Genomic DNA, 20,958 nt, shown 5'->3' on the forward strand with positions numbered 1-20,958 from the left:
GGAGCTGAATTGGACGGTTGAGATGAGATCCTAGTGTCTAATAAAGTGGACTTGTTAGGAAATGGGGAGGAGCTTTGAAGTTGATGTATGGGAATTGGGAAAGTTGAGTAACTAATTACCATCTTTGTTTGTTTCTTAAGAAAGTGAAGGAAAACTCTTTTGGGATATATAAATGTTGAAAAATGTTATAGACACCGGCGTTTTGTACCGAATTTTTACACTGAACGACATGTCCACTGAATCAGACGAGCCATATATCACGTTAACAAATATTCTGCGAATAAACAGTCGTTCATCAAATATGGACAATCGTCCATTGTTATTGGACGGTCGTTCATTTGAAATGGACTCTCGTCCATATAATATGGACGGTTGTACACCTAGAATGGACTCCCGTTCATAGTTTAAACTAAAAAAATTTGGCCTAAATTGTTTATGAATGCCAATCCTCTTATGAGGACAGTCCTGTCCATAGTTATGGACTCCCGTCCATATATTATGGATGGGAGTTCTTTTACTATCAATGGTTTACTATCGATGGGCATCTATATAATTTCAAATGAAATATTCATTTTTAAAGTATAAAATTTTGAGATGAAATAAAAGAAAAAAAAATTGATTTTAAGTAAAAGTATGGACGCCAATCCACTCATTTGGATTTTGGATGGTCGTCCATATATACAATGGACGACCATCCAAAATGGAAGGCCATCCAAATGAGTGGACTGGCGTCCATTCTCAAATATATTTTTTTTTAATTTTTAATTTTTTTTTCATTTATAAACAAAATGCAAATTAAGAGAGAAATGAAACCTATTTTGAGAGGTTTAAATTTTTAAACATTCTAATTGAAAATTTTAAAGAAATTTTTTTATTAAACTAAAATTTTGGTATGGACAAAAATTTAATGAAGCTTGCCCAATTACTTTGAATATTGACAAAAAAATGAATGAAGATAGCGATATTTATTTTTGGATTGAGACAAAAATTCAATGTAAATTTTTTTAAATTAAACAATAGATAGACGTCCATCTAAAAGGGATGCCTGTCCATTGAATGTAAAATTTTTTGGACAGTCGTCCATCTTATATGGACACTCGTCCATAGTAAATAGACAGACATCCATTATTTTTCTTTTAAATTTTTTTGGAAACACTTGTCTATATAATATGAACGGGAGTCCATTAAATATGGACGAGCGTCCATAAATGTTGGATAACCGTTTATTTACGAAAGACTTCAGCGTAATCGCGTCTGATTGATTGCTATCTTCGGTACAAAATTTGGTATAAAATTTTGGTGTCTATAACATTACTCATAAATGTTTGGTCAACATTTTTGGTTATCAAATATTTGGATAGTTGAGGATGATGGTGCTCAGAAGTCAGATAAGCTTAAAATACTGCAAAATTCAGTGTAGATTAATTGTTGAGAAAGAAATGAGATTAATTTAAGAAGAATCTTATCAATATGAGCTGTGAGTGATCCATTGACCTGAATTTTATTATGGTATCATTAGAGGTCTGAATTCATTGTATACATGTTGGTGCATCACGCATGTGGCATTCAAGTGCGCAGCTAGTAAACAAATACCAGACGTCTTGAAAAATAAAATACGAATAATATATATATATATATATATAAACTTTTCGTACAAACTCATCTATACAAAATAAAGTCAAAAAACTTTTCACCATCAATGTTTTAGATATTGGGGTGGAGTTCACACCAGCTAATAAACAAACAATTCATTTCATGTTAACCACAGGTGATTTGATGGTAAAAAAATAAAAAGGAGTTTAGACCCTTAATGATAAAAAAGTAAAAAAAAGTTTTATAAATCTTTAAGTTTAAGTTCCCTTAGACATTAATAAGAGTGATTACTGAAACTCTTATTCGATTTATGATTCTAAAATTTTAAAAAATTAGTTAAAGTACATATAAATTGATCATTTGATGTTAAATTATATGTATCATCCTAGGTTAAGAGTTACGTATCAGAGTCAATGAACTTATGCGACAGTGTACTTCAAATTTACAAATTACGGTTGAAGGTTGGTCCTCTATAACTATGGGGCTACCGAGTTTAGGGGCATATCTTAATTTTCTTGATATTAGACGTGGTGATTAATCCGATATTAGTAGGTATATGAGCATATGACATAACGAGTTCATGCAATAAAAACAGGCATTACTAGTACTTGACAAGAAGGAGAAGTCATCAACCGTGTCATGTCGGCAAAAAAAAAAAAGTAAAAAGATTTGTACGGGAAAGATCCTGGTGTTTTCTTAAATGGTAGTACAAGTAATATGTGTACCGTGTACGGATAAATGCAGTATATAAATTGGAGTAGTTGGATCTAGGTAGAAGATATTCAGCTTTGATGTATTCATATTTGGTCAACTATGTTGCTTCCAATTGCCATCAACTCCTCCACCTAAACCTGAATTCTTTAAATAAATTATCGAACCTTCCCAATTTTTCAACAATTTTCCCCGCACATCAGAAATGAAGAACGAAATAATAGCTGCACCTGCAAGAGAGGAGGGAAGCAAAGAGAGAACAGGTTAGGACAAAAGTGCATTGACTTTACTAATCTTACACTGAATTGAAAATTTCAGATACCAGATGGGCATGTTCACCTTTAGCATCCTCACCCATTCAACAATTTATTGACACAATTAAACTGGTCATTGTCTTTTACAAGAGCAATTGTGTGAATTTGTGATCTGTCCTATGATTTTGCCAACTATAGAAGAAGTTTAACACACAGAAAAACCAACATCTATTTTAACACACAGAAAAACCAACATCTATCCATGGCTTTGGTAAAGATTCAACAACAAGCACTCCAGCGACATGATGAAATCTAATTAGTGGTGGCTGCGCAATCATGTGTTCACATAAAAGCTTAAGTTGCTGTGTGGATATTCAATTTCCTGAGATTAAAATTTAAAGTCAGTTGTGCATAGTAGCTCAAATCCATAGCCTCTACAAATTTGCTCCTTAGGAGTCTGTAATAAATGGAATGTTTTTATTACTTCAGAAAGAACAAGTAATATACATTTTTAACCCAACAACTTCACATTCGAAGTCCAAACAGAAAGCATGCTTAACCGAGGGAAGAAAAGCACTGAAATACAGGAATAACCAGTGAAACATGCATAGCAGCATGACAGAAATACAGAAGCTGAAGATATCTCACTGCTAACAAATGCACAATAAGTCATAATAGTTTTTGTTTGAATTTCAGCATGCTAAGAAATTCCAGCAGTCACATTTTTACCTCTTTTGGCAGGAATAAAGACACCACAAAGCGACTCATCACACAAACCACTACCATAGATACCACTTTATTATAAGCACTTGTGAAAATTGTGTTTACCTGTTGATAATTATGGTTAAAGATTGATGTTTATTCTACACAACTTCCATTAAAGAATGAGCTGTAGGATACTTGCTACTAAAATAATATTTTGTGAAGTCCACTTATGGATTAAAACACATATCTGTGCTCTGCAACTGATCTGTACCAACAAGTGATAACCTGTTTTCATAAACATCAATGTATCCAAATGCATCTGTACCAGGAGGACACTCGAGGGCAGCTTCAAGGACTCGATGGTGTATCCCATGGGAATCAACTGAATGGCCTCCTTGGTGATCATGGCCTGCTAGGCAAACTTTCACACAATTGTAACAGTGTATCACATCCATTACTTCATCATAATTCCAGAGAATTGCTTCTCGGGATGTGAAACCTGGATCCAGAGGCAGATGGCAACAGACCACTACTTTCTGTTTTAACTTTGTTGCATCTTGAAGTACTCCATCTAGCCATTCCAACTGTTCTTTCCCAACAGCTCCATTGTACATAAGGAATCTTCTATCCATGCCCACCAGTCCATCTGGGCTGTTCTTCTCTGTATTTGGGTTTTTCTCCCTAAGAATTTTTAGTGCTTCCAATGTATTTGGATGATCTTGAGGCCAACCGATTGCACTAATATCATAACCATCAAGTACAACAAATCTGTATTCTGGAATTGGTGAAAAATCATAGTATGCGCATCCATCAATACTTGGAATATTCAGTAATGGAAGTAATTTGTCACGGGGAAGATTGTATAAGCAGTGATTACCAATCATGTGATAGACAGGGCCATTGAACTTCTCAAATTCATTGACAACTTCCTTCACAACATCAATAGATTGGTCTTTGGGACAATGCCCATCAACAATATCCCCAAAATTCATAACAAATTTAATCTTCTGATGGTTGTTCCATTTTTGAACTGCTCTTTGCAAAACAAGAAGACTGTGGCGATAATACCTAGGAATGCCAATGAATGAGTGACCATCAGGAATATCAGCATACTGGACATCAGCAATGACCCCAAAGGAAAAAAGAGGTCTCTTCCCTTGCAAACTTGCCACTCCATTTGCAGAGGCCATAATATGAGTAGTACCTTTCCAGCCAAACAACATTGAAAACTGTTATTAGCCCCAGCAGTCCAAGCATCATAATCAAAAGATGAAGTACACTTTTAATAACAGTTGTGTAAAGTAATCTATTTACATGAGAGCTCAAAATGTAATAATAAAATCAATTATTCAACCCACAGCCAGCAACCATGTTCTCATCTGCAGCAGAGACAAAAACCAAAGCGATATAAACATGAATAACCAGAATTTTCAACTATTTCTAGCCTCAGTGCTTTTGCTTTCTCTAATGGCTACTCGAAGAAACTTGTTAGCATCTTCTCAGTTAAATGATGAAAGTGACATATTGTTAGGGAACAGTAATTCTATATAGGAAAAAGACTTCACCAGTCACTAGCCATGCTAACAAGCCCATAATTATGAGCATTTGAACAAAATAATAGTGTAGTTCACAACATGAAGAAAGTTGAAAACTAAGACCCATTTGTTTGGGTAATATATTAAATTCTTCTTACTTCCTCTGTTTTTACCGAACACAACAATACAACCTCATCAAACTATTCTGTCCATAATCACGCCCTATTACATCTTACAAAATCTTCAACCATATTATGCTTTGTGGAATTCCTTCTGAAGTCCTAAAATATAAGAATTTAGAACAAAAGAAGAATTATATGGCGCAGAGAGATCATAATAAGCTAAGCAGGCAAAAATAATGTCAATATGCACTACAACTATTCACCTACTGAGGAATTGCCACATTGTACACCAACTGAGGAAAGTGATTGCATTATCACTACAAAGTCCCTTGTCCAAAACCATGAGAAAACTAATGAATGATATTACTCACCACATCTATGATGTGAAGTCATTAAAAATAATTACCTTTTTGTTTAGAGACTACCTAAAGCAGAACTATTCAGTGAATTTGCTGAATGAACTAAAAGAGAGAACAGAGTTTTAAGCTACAACTAATGTGTTCGTTAACCCAAATTACATTAATCCTTTCCACAAATATGCCAATAAAACTGATGTTGGTCGTCATGGTAAAACTAAAACTAAAAATTGAAAAAGCAAATAAATAAGGCAATTAAAATAAGAAACTAATCTGTAAGTGCAAGCACTATTCGAGACACCACTACAAGATCAAATCTAAATTACGAAATATATGGTAAAAGCAAAATCGCATCAGTTCCATAGAGTAGCAACTAGCAACCAAAAAAAGAAAACAACATTACAGGAAATAAAATTTCGAAAGTAATTATAAAATGGTGTAACAATAGAAGTTAACAAAGAATAAATAAAAGATAAATTCAGAGAGAAGGGGATTTATGTACTTACGATGATGATCAAGTTAAAAGCTCCCCGTCTTCTACGTTTGTCCACGAGAACGTACTACTTTCGCATCTTAACGATACCAGGGATACAGGGGGAAAAAAGTTAGATGCCACGACGTCGTTTTCTGGAAGGCTAAATGGAGACGATGTCGAGGTAGTTGGTTGTGGGTTAGAAATTAAATAAAATAGTAAGAACGTGATTCATGTGATGTGTGGTGGGAAACATGGAAATCAGTAGAACACCGACCTAGTTAATAGACACGTGGACTGCTTCTGTTTTATATTAACACGCAACATCTCATTATTGGTCCAATAATTTACTTCTTCTATGGTTTTGACTTTAGAAGCGTGGCAGTGAAGTCGGCATACAAATAACTTAGCGTGGTTTCTCCTTTGGGCTTGAAATGGAATACGTTGCCATTTTATATAAATATAATGTTGAAAAGAAACATTGGGTAGTTGAAGGTCAAAGGTATATTATAATTTGAGAGTTGGAATGAGTAGAATTAATCAAAGAGAAGGCATACGTTAGTTTCAGACACTATACAGTTACTACAACATAAATAACTGTAAAATGAAATTCAACTTTCATTTCATTTCCTATTAAGCCTAACACTGACTCAACTACTCTGTAAACAAATCAAGATTAACCAATAAGCTGTTCAAAACTTTGAATTCTACAAAAAAATCCTTTCATAAAATAGCTTCATTTTCAGAATCCCTCCTTGTCAACACATTAGCAAAACCGGACTAGCTCCACAGAAAGACAGGAAAGTCGGTGAAGGCAACGGCTTCTCCTTCCACATACCAGAATTTCCTTCTTCAAACTTTCAGTATGCCAGTGCTTGCCTTACAATAAATTTAAGGTACAAATTTTCTCAACTTGACATTGACCTCCCATTGCCATATGGATGAAGAACCTGATTCACAAGCTTCTCCGGCAATTCTTTCTTACCCTGCAAAAGTTAACAAAATAAAGTTGAATCTGAAAGCCCATCAACCTCACTGCAACGTAAAGAATCAAGGGGAGTACTGAAATTCTCTAAAGTATTAACCTGGAAGTGTCTCATGTGTAATATTGGCTCACACCCGACATCTGCAATTGATTTTCCTAGAGGGGTTTGCAACTTGAATCGCTCTGCTTCAAACGCCTTAAGGTTATTGTTCTCATCAGGCAATTGGTGGCAGATTTTCAATAGTGAGGTGAGAGAATTCATCTGTTAGGTAATCAGTAAATACCAATTCAGAGGCCTCATTAAACATGCTTGTAAAATAACAACTTTCATATATACAATCAAATTTTGTTTTGTTCCTTTAACTGGTAATCAACTTCAATATGGTGTGTCAATACCATGGAATTTTCAAGTCTCCAAGTGGATGCAGGAGTTGGAAGCATGCAGCACACAACATTGATTCTTTAATTAAACCATAGGATGAGAGTGATGAAATATGTGCAGAGAATGAGCTAATAAATGAGAGGACAGACTCACCTTCATGTAAGGACAGGATGCACAGCCACCATGAATAGAACACCCCTCTCCACTAGCAACTCCAGGTATAACAGGTAAAATGACATCACCCAAATTGACCGATTTTAGGCTTGGAGATGAACTAGTTGATGTTCTTGTCATCGAGTCTGATGAAACAGGAAAGACAATTTCGACATTAATTTTTGCTTCCCCTGAAGAGGAGTTTTCAGAGCCCAACAAATTGCGAACTGCTGCAACAATTGAAGTCACCATTCCTGTCTCTGTTCCCAACACAAACTGGAGATGGTCATTGACATCTCTATCTAATGCTTCTTGAACCCTGTGTTTTATGAAATCTAAAATATTCTGAGTGGAACCGACCACCCCCATTCCTCTTTTCTTTGCTTCCATTGCCAAAGAGAACATTTCTCCAGGGACTTCAAGATGTGCAGTTAAGAATGCATCACAGTACATTTCATTGATCTTTTCCACAACTTCATGTCCAAAAAGATGATGTACAACACATGTACCATCCTGATGTGAAAATGTCATAAGGTCAGACAAATAAAAGAATGCAGCTCTGCCAAGGCTCAAGTCTTGAAAAGCATGAGGAAATAACAGAAAGGGGAAATTTATGGTTAGCTAGTTAAGTTTGACAATGTTTCAAAAACATAAGGTAAAATGTGTTGCACTTGATATAAATACAATGTTATAGATGCCATCTTCTGGAGGCAGGAGAAACATATTAGACCAAAGTAAACATTCTATGAAAATTTCGCTTACACATATACGTAAAATCATGAAACATCTAAGCCTCCTAAAGAATATAAACCATCAGGGAACATCCCAATACACAGAGAACCACCAATTATAGACTATAGGTGAAGGACATATTGACAAAAAAATACAAGGGAGATCATCATGTTTGTAATTCTATCAGGCAGATATATTTTTTTTTGTCAATCAGGCACTATTCAATAATACGTTTACATAAAATAACCTCAAAATAACCTGATAACCAGGGGAAATATTTTGGGATTCTGAATAAAGTAATAAATCAGTAACCAAATAAACGCAAAGCCAAGCTTCCATGGAGGCATTAAACTGATAATACCAAAGCATACGTGGTACAATGTAATGTATGCCATTCAAACAAGCTACATCTTTATTCCTCGAGGACCAAAAAGATAATTTTTACCTGATAATAATGCAGGCGAGATAACAATGATCTAATTGAGTCTCTATTGTGTTTTGGATGGATTTCAGCAATCTCTTCATCACTCATGAGGGTCATCTGTTGGAATATCTTTGCAATATTTGCACCCATGTAAGAATCAGGCCCATACCATATGTTCAAATCTGGAATCTGAGCAAATGCCTGTAGGAAAAAGAAATTACTTGTACGGCAGATAGCACTTTCCTAAAAGCATTTGACACTGGATATCACTAGTGAAAACATAAATCAGAGCATTACAGCATGCATCAAGTAAATGAATCATGATACCAACCTGCAAAATAGTTTGCACAACATTGGAAGAAGTACAGGTAATTGTAGGCACAAGTTCATGAGCATAAGCTTTTGTCTCCAGTGAAGTATTTATGTAGACAACATGCAAAGAAGGAGGAGAACTAGAAGCAGCCTCAAGGTAATTCATATAAGCAGGAGTAGCTGCAGCATCTGCCAGAGAACAACCAATGCGCTCGTCTGACATCCTATAAACACCAACCTGCATAGAAAAACCACCAATAAACAAAAAAACAAGAATCGCTTAAGTAGTGTGGCACCCCCTCCATAAATTTAACTCTGGTAAAAAGACAAAATTTCATCTATTTCATGCAAGAGTCAACATGAATCAAGATGAATAGAAGTATTATCCTTCTAGCATCTTAACTGTCCGATCATAAAAATATTCACAAGATGCAAAGTTGGAATTGCAAGGGACTAGATCAAGAACAAAATTATTATCAGTAATATAATCTAAAAGGTTTATCTTTCAAGCTTGAATGAGTAAAGGCTTCAAAAAAGTATGAGTATCATCCTTTTCTTCAGAGGTTGTACCCAAGGTCGGTCATGTGCAAGCAGGCCTAACATCTTGAAGCTCTAACGTTTCCTTGTATGTCCCATATTCTACTGGTGTGATGCTATTCATACAGTAAAACCAGTGGCCTTGTGATGGGAATGCTGATTTCCAAAAACAAAAGTTTGCATACAGTTGACACATTGACTTCAAGACAATTTTAAATATTCATGACTTCAAGACAATTTTAAATATTCATCATATTAATTCAGTTTATAATGAAGAGACAAAGTGCTAAATAAAAAATAAGAGTTATGAACAAAAAGTACACGTACATCTTGAAAGCCAGCCTGATCAAGAATTGCACGCACGTTTTCTGACATGAAATCTACACCTAGAACTGTTATGAATTGGCATCCAGCTTTGGCCATCTTCACCGCCGTATCAGCCATGACCAATGAATCAGATATATGAATGTGGGGCCAATACTTCTGTGCAGCAGTTAAGACACCTTGGACTTCAGGGTCCATGTAAAAATGAGCAGCAATGCCAATTTTCTTCTCCTTTAGCACGTTGACAAGTTCTTCAACCTTAGACTCATCGGGGAACAAATATCTAGACTGCAATCAAGCTAGAATGGAACTTAGGATTTTAATTCAGCCAATAAATTAATATGAGAAAATAATGCGATTGGAAAACAATATTACTTAAATCAATTGAGATTCTAATCTTGCCCCCAAGAAAAGCATAGCACCCGTATGTTTGTCTAAACACCTATGGTGAACAAAAATGGCCCTTGCTTGCCAAGACTAGAACCAATTGTTATGTCTCATAATTCTTGATTTCATACATCAGTACGTTTACAATTTAATGCATATTGTTATTTATCGAGAAGATAATGATGGGAACCTTACAATAAAGTATAATTTAAGATTTCCAGTAAAAAGCTTAAAAAAAATAAAAAAAATTGAAAGCGTTACTTTTAGATATGCATGATTTACCAAATTCCATGGGAATTATCAGTATTAAAAGTAATCAGCAACATGAAAACCAGATTCTTGTCATTGAGGAGGATAACAGTGAACTTAGAAGTTTATAATTAATAATATTAGAAAAAAAAATTCCAAATCTCCCATAACTCAACATATACTTATGAACTAATGGGACTGAAGATACCACTGGTCCATCGAACAGTATTTTCTAAAGCTAAAAGACCAGTTAAGACCACAAGTATTTGAAGTTGAAGTTTTCTTCTTATAACAATCTATAAAATACACCGATGCTGGAGGCAATTAACACATCAACAGAAAATCACTACACAAATCATGTATTATCAAAACTTCAATTAAAATTATACAAATATATTCAATAAGATTGAAGAAACAAAGATGCTAACCTGGGCTTCAGCATAGCTACCTTTGGCTTGAACACCATCTTTGGTCACAACCAAAGACGGAAAAGGCTCAAACAGCGCCTTTCCTTCTCTCTCCGCCACCAAAAGTTTAGTCCTTTTCTGCATGCTAATCAAAACATTATGCCATGTGTTCACCCTCGACCTCTCCCCACCAACTAACCCCACATTCAACGCCGCCAAATCCTCCGTCTTCACTCTCAACACCTCCTCAGGGGCCGCCCCATCAAAAACCGAAACCAAACAGTGACAAAACCCCCTGCTAATCTCCGAATCACTATCAGCTCTAAATCTCATTTTGTCATCTTTATCTAGCGTAGCCTCGAGCCAGACCTGGGCCGTGCAGCCCATGACACGGTTCGAGTCGACCCGGGAAGAGTCCGGGAGAGAAGGCAAGAGGCTTGAGTAGTGAAGAAGACGCTTGACCCGGTCGATAGGTTCGGGTAAAGATTGGAACTCGGTGATCAAATGATGGAGCTTCCGTGGCAAAATATCGGCGGTTTCCGCGGGAGAGAAAGTGAGAGCCCCGCAGGAGAAAGACGAAAGAGTAGAGTTTTTAGAAGTGGGTTCAGGAGATTGAATGCATTTGACTGATTTAGAGAAGGGAAAAGATTTTGGTTGGTTGGTTTTGTACAGGTTGAAAAAGAGTGTTTTGGAATGAAGGCTATTAGGGTTGTTTGAGGAGAGAAAAAGTGAAGTCGTAGAAGAAGGAGAAGCAATAGTTTCCATGGCTAAAGAAACTTGCAGAGAGAGAGAGTATGCGTTGAAGTATAAGCAAGGAGCGAGGGAGGGGTGAAGTTAGTGGTCTCGAAATGCGGGCAATTTCAGGAAGGTTAATATATGGATATAATGGCAGAGAAAGAAGGGCCGTTTGTTAATAAAAGGTGTAGAAGCTGAGTCAACTAACCGATATATATATATTGTATTATAAAAACGAACCTCCGCGCGAAAATGTTCACAGAATGGATGTTTCGAGCCAAGACAAAACACAAATAAGCCCAACACTTTGGTAGTTGCAAATTTCGTTTGTGTTTCAGGTGAACATCTGCAGGCCCACCAGCCCCCTTTTTCTTCTCTCTTTATTTGACTAAACTGATGGCGGAGTTTATTTCCTTTCTTTTTACGTTGAAGCTGCATCAAAGTCGAGACGTCACGTTGTGTGAAAAACACAGGAGAAGTGAAGATTGGGTTGTGAAGAGGTTAGCCCACATCCACTTGTGCGGCGTCAGGAGTCCCGGGTGGGTTAAAATATTATCCACTCATTTTATAAATGATAATGAACATTACATTACCTCTTATCACCAATACAAAGCCAACTAAAAAGAAGCCTTTTTTCAACTCTCACTATTCAAAACTCGGTTAAAAGCCCACCTAATTTATTTCTTTTAATCTTACTCTCTTATCATTGATCAATTTTGTTACATAGATTAAGTCCATTTGTATTGTATCACTATCTCTTATAAGTCTTAAGACCATATAAATTTCCCTTTTTCACATTGATGTTGCATCAAAGTCAAAAGATAACTATTTGGTTTATGACCAGATTTTAACCATTTGAATTGATTACCTACAAGTATTTTAAAAGAAAAGAAAAAGCAAAAAGGCCACATAAAAGTAATTGTGTGAACCCACATCTATTTGTATGACACGAGAAACTAATGATTGGAAAGTGTTTAGTTAAAATATTATCTACCCATATATAAATGATAATGACTTATAAGCCACCCATTGCCTTGCCAGCAGCTAGCATATAGAACCATATTAAAGGAAGCCTCTTCTAATTCCCACTTCTCAAAGCCCCACCTAATATACGTCTTTCAATCTTACTCTCTCGTCCTTGGTCTTGATGGGTCTTCCTATTTAAACTAAAAAAAATCACCCATTTTATCATATGTATTTCGTTAAAGTTAGAAGTTGTTGGTATTTGCTTATATTGTTAACTAATGGGTCATGTTTTCCTTTATAATTTCTTTTTCTTTTGATTAATGCTTTCATGTGGCGCCTAGAAAATGAGATGCAAATGCAAATTCCAGGAAAATGAAGAAAAGTCTTCCCATCAGTTGCTTGTGTACAGAAGTCATTCATGCACCAGGGGACCACTTCCCTTCTTTATTGAAATGCCTCAACGTTTTTTCTTTATCTTTCCCAGAAAGTGCAAATGAAAAGTTGTTCAAGATTGATTTGGATTCTTCATATCATACCCAGTCAAAACAAATTATTGGGAGTTAGAATGATGCCATGAATATTCAATTCTAATGGTTTAGGACTTGATACATTTCCTGGGCAGTGGTCCAGTGGACATACAGTTATCATTAAAAGAATTCAACTACTCAACCACCATGAGCGGACCAGAGCCCATTTATTCTACACATTTAATATCACTTTTAATTCCCTATGGCAGTTTAACTGACCAAATTATATTAATTTTCATAAATTAAATGGGAAATCAAGCATATTCTGAAAATTCTAATTTATGATCAAACCAAGTGCAGGGTGGTTACTAATGTCGACAAAACTTTTGCAGGATATATCGTTCTGTTTTGTTTGAACAAAGGGGAATACATAGATTGTAACTTAGTATATGCTATTTCAGAATTCCCATAGCAGCAAATAACTTTTTATTTGCCAGGCCAGAGCATAATATTTGCAAGTACATTCCTCAAAAATCAAACCTGGACTGGTCTGTACATGAAGATGGAGTTCTGACCCAATATGAGCCAGAAACAGAAGAATTAGCATATGCTAGTATGAAGGTACAATAACAAATGAACAAAATCTCATGAAAGATAGAACTAGAATGAAACATTTCTGAAGTCAGATAAAGAAGGTCATGAATTAGTTTGTGCAAAATGTTGGTGCATATTACTTTAACAAAGATGATGAGATTAGATGATTTTTACAATTACAATTGGAATTGGTTACGTGATATAATGGGTGCTAAAAACATAATATAAAACTACTGGCATTGAATATTACAATAATTGAAAAGGTCCAAGACTCAGAGTGTTGTTTTGAAGTATTTGCCCTGCTGTTTATCCTTTGAATATGCAATGAAAGTGAAGGCTTCTCTGTGACTTTTACAATACCCATTATGCTTTCACTTTCCCTGAACAAGGTCAGACTAAGGGAAGTTTGAACCCTTCATTCCACAAGGTGCTTGCTCCTCGAATCCAATGTCAAATTGTCATTCAATATTGTTTAATTTAACCTCAGAAAGAGACATTACATGTTGGATTCTAACCAGTGAAAACATCATAAAAGTCACCAACTTTAAATTTGATCAATTCATCAAGTTTGTCTCTATTGGTGCAAGAATTCAGCATATTGATGTACACCAAATATATAATGGATCTCAAATTGTTCCTTCATTGCACATGCTTTGTCAGAGACATTATTTAAAGGGTTGTCTTAAGAAGACAAAAAAGTAAATATATTATACATGATAAATTATCATGTATTGATATAAGTAAATTTTTTATTTTCTAGTATGCTTCGCATATACCCTTAGGGCACATGGTACGAAAAGTCTTATTTAAATAATGAAAAATCCATGAGTTGAAGAAACTACAGTAACACATACAATTATACCAAGTCTTACAAACAAGACTGATATTAAGATAATAAATAAACCATTAAAGAAACTTCAAGCTTTCTTACTAGAAATTAATTTATGCTAGTCAGAGTTTTCTGGAATATGTGTATCAAAGTCCAATGGAAAGGAATAGTTGACGACAAAGTATATATATCTTAGAGATATTAATTTCACTACAAATCAAGATGCTGCAGTCCAACAACAGTGAATTGTGAATGCAATGAATATCAAAATTGACAGGCCGGCCAAGCGGCCTCCCATTGGTTTCTTTCATAACAAGTTTCCCTCTCTCGACTCGTTCAAACATTTTACTTCATCTATTTGCTAGTTCTTTAGATCAGCTTCACATTATCACATAACACTCCTGTCATCATGGTTTCTCTCCCTAAATTCATTTGTTTCTGCTCTCTAATTTTCCTTGTTAAAATGATTCACTCTCAACAATCGTATGATAAATCTGACTGCAGCTCAGAATCACAAGTTTCTGGGTCCAATTACCTTTGTAGCTCCAAATCACCTTGTCATACTTATATAGTGTACAGAGCCCAAAAGAATTTCCAGTCACTGTCTTCCATGTCATCTCTCTTTCAACTGAGCCTTGACAAACTCCTTGACATCAACAAAATGACTGAAGCTGATTCCAACAACATAACGCTCGGTCGAGAGATCATCATTCCCATCAAATGCTATTGCGCCGGCCGGTTCTCTCAAGCCATTGTCAATTACAACATTTCTACCTCTGATTCATTTGCTTCAGTTGCCTGTGGAGTTTTTGAAGGGCTGGTGAAAGCACAAAGTCTTGCCGACGAGAACCCAAGAGGTCCTCATCAATCTACCGTCAAGGTGCCTGTCCGATGTGCTTGTCCTACTGAAAATGATGGAAGAAAAGGTGTAGAATACCTAGTCACATATCCTGTTATAGAGGATGATGGCACGGGTTTAATAGCCACTAAATTTGGAGTGCCTGAAACAATGATATGGGAGGCTAATAAATTAGGATCATTTGATACCATTTATCCTGGATCAACATTACTCATTCCGACAAAGGATATTCCCTTTGTGAACCTGGATATCCAGCCCCATAATGATGATCCAGCTCCCAGTCCTAGAGAAGTAATTCCGCTAAGGAAAGTTACACCCAGTGCAAAAAAAACTACATTGCATATACAAATATTTTTTGGAGTAGGTCTTGCTGCGGCAGTTGTTCTAATGATTATAGCTTGTTGTGCATTTATATGCATCCAAAGAAAGAATCATCCTAGGAATTTCCAACCTTTATCTCCTAGAAGTTCAGTGTCATCAAATCTCTCACCTGATTTTCTTATTGGAGTCTCCAAATTAAAGCATTCGTTGGTAAATTTTAGCTTAGAAGAGCTCAGGATTGCAACTGAGGATTTCAATGAGGCTTCTGTGATTGGCAAAGCAGTATACAGGGGAAGGATAGATGGTTCGAACGTGGTGATAGAGCATATGAGTTCAGAAGATTCTGCTCGCCATGTCATAAGCATATTGACAAAGATCAACCATCTAAATGTGATAAGGCTCGAGGGATGCTGCTATGGGAGCACACCATATTTAGTGTTCGAGTTTGCAGAGAATGGTAGCTTGAGGGACTGCTTGTCAAATGCTAAGATGTCTAGGCAGCTCACTTGGGTTAAAAGAATGCAGATTGCTTTTGATCTGGCAGTGGCTATTCATTACATACACTACTGCACTAAACCTGCTTATGTTCATCGAAACATAAATAGCAGAAATGTTCTAATAACCATGGATTGGAGGGCAAAGATTTCTGGATTCAGATTGGCAAAACCTTTAATTAGGAACAATGAGAAGGAAGAGACTAACTGGAATGAATCAGTGGTGGTGGGTACAAAAGGATATCTGGCACCTGAGTATCTCAGTGATGGGATGGCTTCCCTCAAGGTGGATGTATTTGCATATGGAGTTGTTTTGCTTGAGTTATTATCAGCTAAAGAGGTTAATGTGGAGGGAATATTGTTGAAGGATTCTGTCAATTTTTTGGTAGATGCAAGGTTTGAAAACTCTTCTGGGTCCGTGGATGAGTTGAAGAAATTCTTGGATCCAACTTTGGAGGGTGATTATCAATTAGGAGAGGCTATGTGTTTGACCCTCTTGGCCAAGGCTTGTATTCAGAAGGACCCTTATCACAGACCCACTATGAATGATGTTCTGAAGGCTCTTTCAAGAATTGTATGATGTGTATTAGTTTTTCATTTTTGAGCAAATTTCAACAGTAATCTGATGCCAATTTCAGCAAATTGTACATACTATAGTAGTTAATGTGGCATTGGAATTCTTGCTTCCCATAATGATGAACCATATATCTTTTCATCCCATCTTTAATATATATGCATTAATCAATGGGGTGGACTCTGTCGAATTGGATTCAACCTGAACCTCCCTGGCAGATAAAAGTAGCAGAGAATAAAAGACATGCAATTGCTTTAATTTCCGTGCGTATAATTGCTTAATCATTCTTGTTAACCAAATAGTTAATAGAGCTTAACTGTATATCTACATAAACCTAAGTTGGGTTTTTCACATTTCAAGTTTTAGCAATAGTAAAGTTATCGGCAAAAAAGAGCCCAAAAGCTCAAAAGAAAGGCACAAGAATGCATTAATTTGATTGGTCACAATCAATAAGACAAATTACAAGAAAAGATGAAAGTAGGAGAATGGAGAATTGCACTTCCATTGGAGTGTATTGTGAAGGCAGTTAATGGAGCATTGTGCACTTGCATTGAACTTAAAAGTAAATACAGAAATGCGCAGAGATGAAAAGGAAAGGAGGATAATATTGAAAAAAAAAATTGTGTTACCCAGCTCTTATCACCATTGTCCAAAGATGTAGGTGATTTGGTTCAATGATCTCATTGGTCTACTTCTCGCATGTTTATAAAGCAATTATGCACAAACTCTCACATGATTCTTGGTTTCATATGATTTATAGATAACAGGTATATAATTTAGTTTACAAGAAGCATTGAACTAAGGAAAAAACATACTAGCTATCATCCGGGATTTTGAAGAGTAACTCTCCCAAGAGTTTTGACATTGTCCGCAGTGTGGAAAATCATCTTGATGCTTTGATGTTTAATTTAACCTCAGAAAGAGACATTACATGTTGGATTCTAACCAGTGAAAACATCATAAAAGTCACCAACTTTAAATTTGATCAATTCATCAAGTTTGTCTCTATTGGTGCAAGAATTCAGCATATTGATGTACACCAAATATATAATGGATCTCAAATTGTTCCTCCCTTGCACATGCTTTGTCAGAGACATTATTTAAAGGGTTTTCTTAAGAAGACAAAAAAGTAAATATATTATACATGATAAATTATCATGTATTGATATAAGTAAATTTTTTATTTTCTAGTATGCTTCGCATATACCCTTAGGGCACATGGTACGAAAAGTCTTATTTAAATAATGAAAAATCCATGAGTTGAAGAAACTACAGTAACACATACAATTATACCAAGTCTTACAAACAAGACTGATATTAAGATAATAAATAAACCATTAAAGAAACTTCAAGCTTTCTTACTAGAAATTAATTTATGCTAGTCAGAGTTTTCTGGAATATGTGTATCAAAGTCCAATGGAAAGGAATAGTTGACGACAAAGTATATATATCTTAGAGATATTAATTTCACTACAAATCAAGATGCTGCAGTCCAACAACAGTGAATTGTGAATGCAATGAATATCAAAATTGACAGGCCGGCCAAGCGGCCTCCCATTGGTTTCTTTCATAACAAGTTTCCCTCTCTCGACTCGTTCAAACATTTTACTTCATCTATTTGCTAGTTCTTTAGATCAGCTTCACATTATCACATAACACTCCTGTCATCATGGTTTCTCTCCCTAAATTCATTTGTTTCTGCTCTCTAATTTTCCTTGTTAAAATGATTCACTCTCAACAATCGTATGATAAATCTGACTGCAGCTCAGAATCACAAGTTTCTGGGTCCAATTACCTTTGTAGCTCCAAATCACCTTGTCATACTTATATAGTGTACAGAGCCCAAAAGAATTTCCAGTCACTGTCTTCCATGTCATCTCTCTTTCAACTGAGCCTTGACAAACTCCTTGACATCAACAAAATGACTGAAGCTGATTCCAACAACATAACGCTCGGTCGAGAGATCATCATTCCCATCAAATGCTATTGCGCCGGCCGGTTCTCTCAAGCCATTGTCAATTACAACATTTCTACCTCTGATTCATTTGCTTCAGTTGCCTGTGGAGTTTTTGAAGGGCTGGTGAAAGCACAAAGTCTTGCCGACGAGAACCCAAGAGGTCCTCATCAATCTACCGTCAAGGTGCCTGTCCGATGTGCTTGTCCTACTGAAAATGATGGAAGAAAAGGTGTAGAATACCTAGTCACATATCCTGTTATAGAGGATGATGGCACGGGTTTAATAGCCACTAAATTTGGAGTGCCTGAAACAATGATATGGGAGGCTAATAAATTAGGATCATTTGATACCATTTATCCTGGATCAACATTACTCATTCCGACAAAGGATATTCCCTTTGTGAACCTGGATATCCAGCCCCATAATGATGATCCAGCTCCCAGTCCTAGAGAAGTAATTCCGCTAAGGAAAGTTACACCCAGTGCAAAAAAAACTACATTGCATATACAAATATTTTTTGGAGTAGGTCTTGCTGCGGCAGTTGTTCTAATGATTATAGCTTGTTGTGCATTTATATGCATCCAAAGAAAGAATCATCCTAGGAATTTCCAACCTTTATCTCCTAGAAGTTCAGTGTCATCAAATCTCTCACCTGATTTTCTTATTGGAGTCTCCAAATTAAAGCATTCGTTGGTAAATTTTAGCTTAGAAGAGCTCAGGATTGCAACTGAGGATTTCAATGAGGCTTCTGTGATTGGCAAAGCAGTATACAGGGGAAGGATAGATGGTTCGAACGTGGTGATAGAGCATATGAGTTCAGAAGATTCTGCTCGCCATGTCATAAGCATATTGACAAAGATCAACCATCTAAATGTGATAAGGCTCGAGGGATGCTGCTATGGGAGCACACCATATTTAGTGTTCGAGTTTGCAGAGAATGGTAGCTTGAGGGACTGCTTGTCAAATGCTAAGATGTCTAGGCAGCTCACTTGGGTTAAAAGAATGCAGATTGCTTTTGATCTGGCAGTGGCTATTCATTACATACACTACTGCACTAAACCTGCTTATGTTCATCGAAACATAAATAGCAGAAATGTTCTAATAACCATGGATTGGAGGGCAAAGATTTCTGGATTCAGATTGGCAAAACCTTTAATTAGGAACAATGAGAAGGAAGAGACTAACTGGAATGAATCAGTGGTGGTGGGTACAAAAGGATATCTGGCACCTGAGTATCTCAGTGATGGGATGGCTTCCCTCAAGGTGGATGTATTTGCATATGGAGTTGTTTTGCTTGAGTTATTATCAGCTAAAGAGGTTAATGTGGAGGGAATATTGTTGAAGGATTCTGTCAATTTTTTGGTAGATGCAAGGTTTGAAAACTCTTCTGGGTCCGTGGATGAGTTGAAGAAATTCTTGGATCCAACTTTGGAGGGTGATTATCAATTAGGAGAGGCTATGTGTTTGACCCTCTTGGCCAAGGCTTGTATTCAGAAGGACCCTTATCACAGACCCACTATGAATGATGTTCTGAAGGCTCTTTCAAGAATTGTATGATGTGTATTAGTTTTTCATTTTTGAGCAAATTTCAACAGTAATCTGATGCCAATTTCAGCAAATTGTACATACTATAGTAGTTAATGTGGCATTGGAATTCTTGCTTCCCATAATGATGAACCATATATCTTTTCATCCCATCTTTAATATATATGCATTAATCAATGGGGTGGACTCTGTCGAATTGGATTCAACCTGAACCTCCCTGGCAGATAAAAGTAGCAGAGAATAAAAGACATGCAATTGCTTTAATTTCCGTGCGTATAATTGCTTAATCATTCTTGTTAACCAAATAGTTAATAGAGCTTAACTGTATATCTACATAAACCTAAGTTGGGTTTTTCACATTTCAAGTTTTAGCAATAGTAAAGTTATCGGCAAAAAAGAGCCCAAAAGCTCAAAAGAAAGGCACAAGAATGCATTAATTTGATTGGTCACAATCAATAAGACAAATTACAAGAAAAGATGAAAGTAGGAGAATGGAGAATTGCACTTCCATTGGAGTGTATTGTGAAGGCAGTTAATGGAGCATTGTGCACTTGCATTGAACTTAAAAGTAAATACAGAAATGCGCAGAGATGAAAAGGAAAGGAGGATAATATTGAAAAAAAAAATTGTGTTATCCAGCTCTTATCACCATTGTCCAAAGATGTAGGTGATTTGGTTCAATGATCTCATTGGTCTACTTCTCGCATGTTTATAAAGCAATTATGCACAAACTCTCACATGATTCTTGGTTTCATATGATTTATAGATAACAGGTATATAATTTAGTTTACAAGAAGCATTGAACTAAGTTAAAAACATACTAGCTATCATCCGGGATTTTGAAGAGTAACTCTCCCAAGAGTTTTTACATTGTCCGCAGTGTGGAAAATCATCTTGATACTCAAAATAAACAAGACATAAGATGGTCCTTTTTTATTTGATTCCTCTCTAAATAAAGAAACAGTTTATGGGGAAGT

At 36.0% G+C, this 20,958-nt stretch overlaps 4 protein-coding genes across 10 annotated transcripts; 2 read left to right on the forward strand and 2 right to left on the reverse strand.

Annotated features, from left to right (window-relative positions):
* Window positions 1-1,977: 1,977 nt before the first annotated feature.
* Window positions 1,978-6,117, reverse strand: LOC116137190 (manganese-dependent ADP-ribose/CDP-alcohol diphosphatase). 7 transcript variants are annotated; one of them, XR_004129119.1, is made up of 4 exons: window positions 5,783-6,117; window positions 3,589-4,512; window positions 2,644-2,940; window positions 2,399-2,534 (listed from the first exon to the last, which is right to left on the reverse strand). XR_004129119.1 is itself a non-coding variant. In XM_031422878.1 (3 exons), the coding sequence occupies exons 2-3, from the start codon at window positions 4,451-4,453 to the stop codon at window positions 2,401-2,403; spliced, it is 999 nt and encodes a 332-aa protein (XP_031278738.1). In that variant the 5' UTR covers window positions 4,454-4,467; window positions 5,783-6,117; the 3' UTR covers window positions 1,978-2,400. The 7 variants fall into 7 exon arrangements, 4 of the variants coding, with proteins under 4 accessions (XP_031278738.1, XP_031278737.1, XP_031278740.1 ...); XR_004129118.1 differs by having other exon boundaries at window positions 3,387-4,512; XM_031422878.1 differs by lacking the exon at window positions 2,644-2,940 and having other exon boundaries at window positions 1,978-2,534; window positions 3,589-4,467.
* Window positions 6,118-6,284: 167 nt separating this feature from the next.
* LOC116137189 (quinolinate synthase, chloroplastic) lies at window positions 6,285-11,571 on the reverse strand. The gene is made up of 7 exons (XM_031422876.1): window positions 10,662-11,571; window positions 9,601-9,885; window positions 8,756-8,974; window positions 8,446-8,625; window positions 7,269-7,781; window positions 6,834-6,995; window positions 6,285-6,734 (listed from the first exon to the last, which is right to left on the reverse strand). The coding sequence occupies exons 1-7, from the start codon at window positions 11,403-11,405 to the stop codon at window positions 6,657-6,659; spliced, it is 2,181 nt and encodes a 726-aa protein (XP_031278736.1). The 5' UTR covers window positions 11,406-11,571; the 3' UTR covers window positions 6,285-6,656.
* Window positions 11,572-14,694: 3,123 nt separating this feature from the next.
* On the forward strand, window positions 14,695-16,485 carry LOC116137136 (lysM domain receptor-like kinase 4). The gene has a single exon (XM_031422824.1). It carries the CDS (start codon window positions 14,695-14,697, stop codon window positions 16,483-16,485), a length of 1,791 nt encoding a protein of 596 aa, XP_031278684.1.
* Window positions 16,486-18,202: 1,717 nt separating this feature from the next.
* On the forward strand, window positions 18,203-19,993 carry LOC116137138 (lysM domain receptor-like kinase 4). The gene has a single exon (XM_031422826.1). The coding sequence runs from the start codon at window positions 18,203-18,205 to the stop codon at window positions 19,991-19,993; it is 1,791 nt and encodes a 596-aa protein (XP_031278686.1).
* Window positions 19,994-20,958: the final 965 nt, after the last annotated feature.

The sequence above is a fragment of the Pistacia vera genome, unplaced genomic scaffold, assembly GCF_008641045.1.
Source record: "Pistacia vera cultivar Batoury unplaced genomic scaffold, PisVer_v2 Contig320, whole genome shotgun sequence".
NCBI lineage: Eukaryota > Viridiplantae > Streptophyta > Magnoliopsida > Sapindales > Anacardiaceae > Pistacia > Pistacia vera.

Excerpts from the sequence above, each read along its gene's own strand:
- LOC116137136 (XM_031422824.1), top strand. The coding sequence starts at position 14,695 with ATGATTCACTCTCAACAATCGTATGATAAATCTGACTGCAGCTCAGAA.
- LOC116137190 (XM_031422877.1), bottom strand. The coding sequence starts at position 4,486 with ATGTTGTTTGGCTGGAAAGGTACTACTCATATTATGGCCTCTGCAAAT. Across the intron at positions 2,535-3,588 it reads TGCCCTCGAGTGTCCTCCTG|GTGCAGCTATTATTTCGTTC; the intron begins GTACAGATGCAT and ends CCTCTCTTGCAG.
- LOC116137138 (XM_031422826.1), top strand. The coding sequence starts at position 18,203 with ATGATTCACTCTCAACAATCGTATGATAAATCTGACTGCAGCTCAGAA.
- LOC116137189 (XM_031422876.1), bottom strand. The coding sequence starts at position 11,405 with ATGGAAACTATTGCTTCTCCTTCTTCTACGACTTCACTTTTTCTCTCC. Across the intron at positions 7,782-8,445 it reads CTCGCCTGCATTATTATCAG|GATGGTACATGTGTTGTACA; the intron begins GTAAAAATTATC and ends TTTTCACATCAG. Across the intron at positions 6,996-7,268 it reads CATCCTGTCCTTACATGAAG|ATGAATTCTCTCACCTCACT; the intron begins GTGAGTCTGTCC and ends ATTACCTAACAG.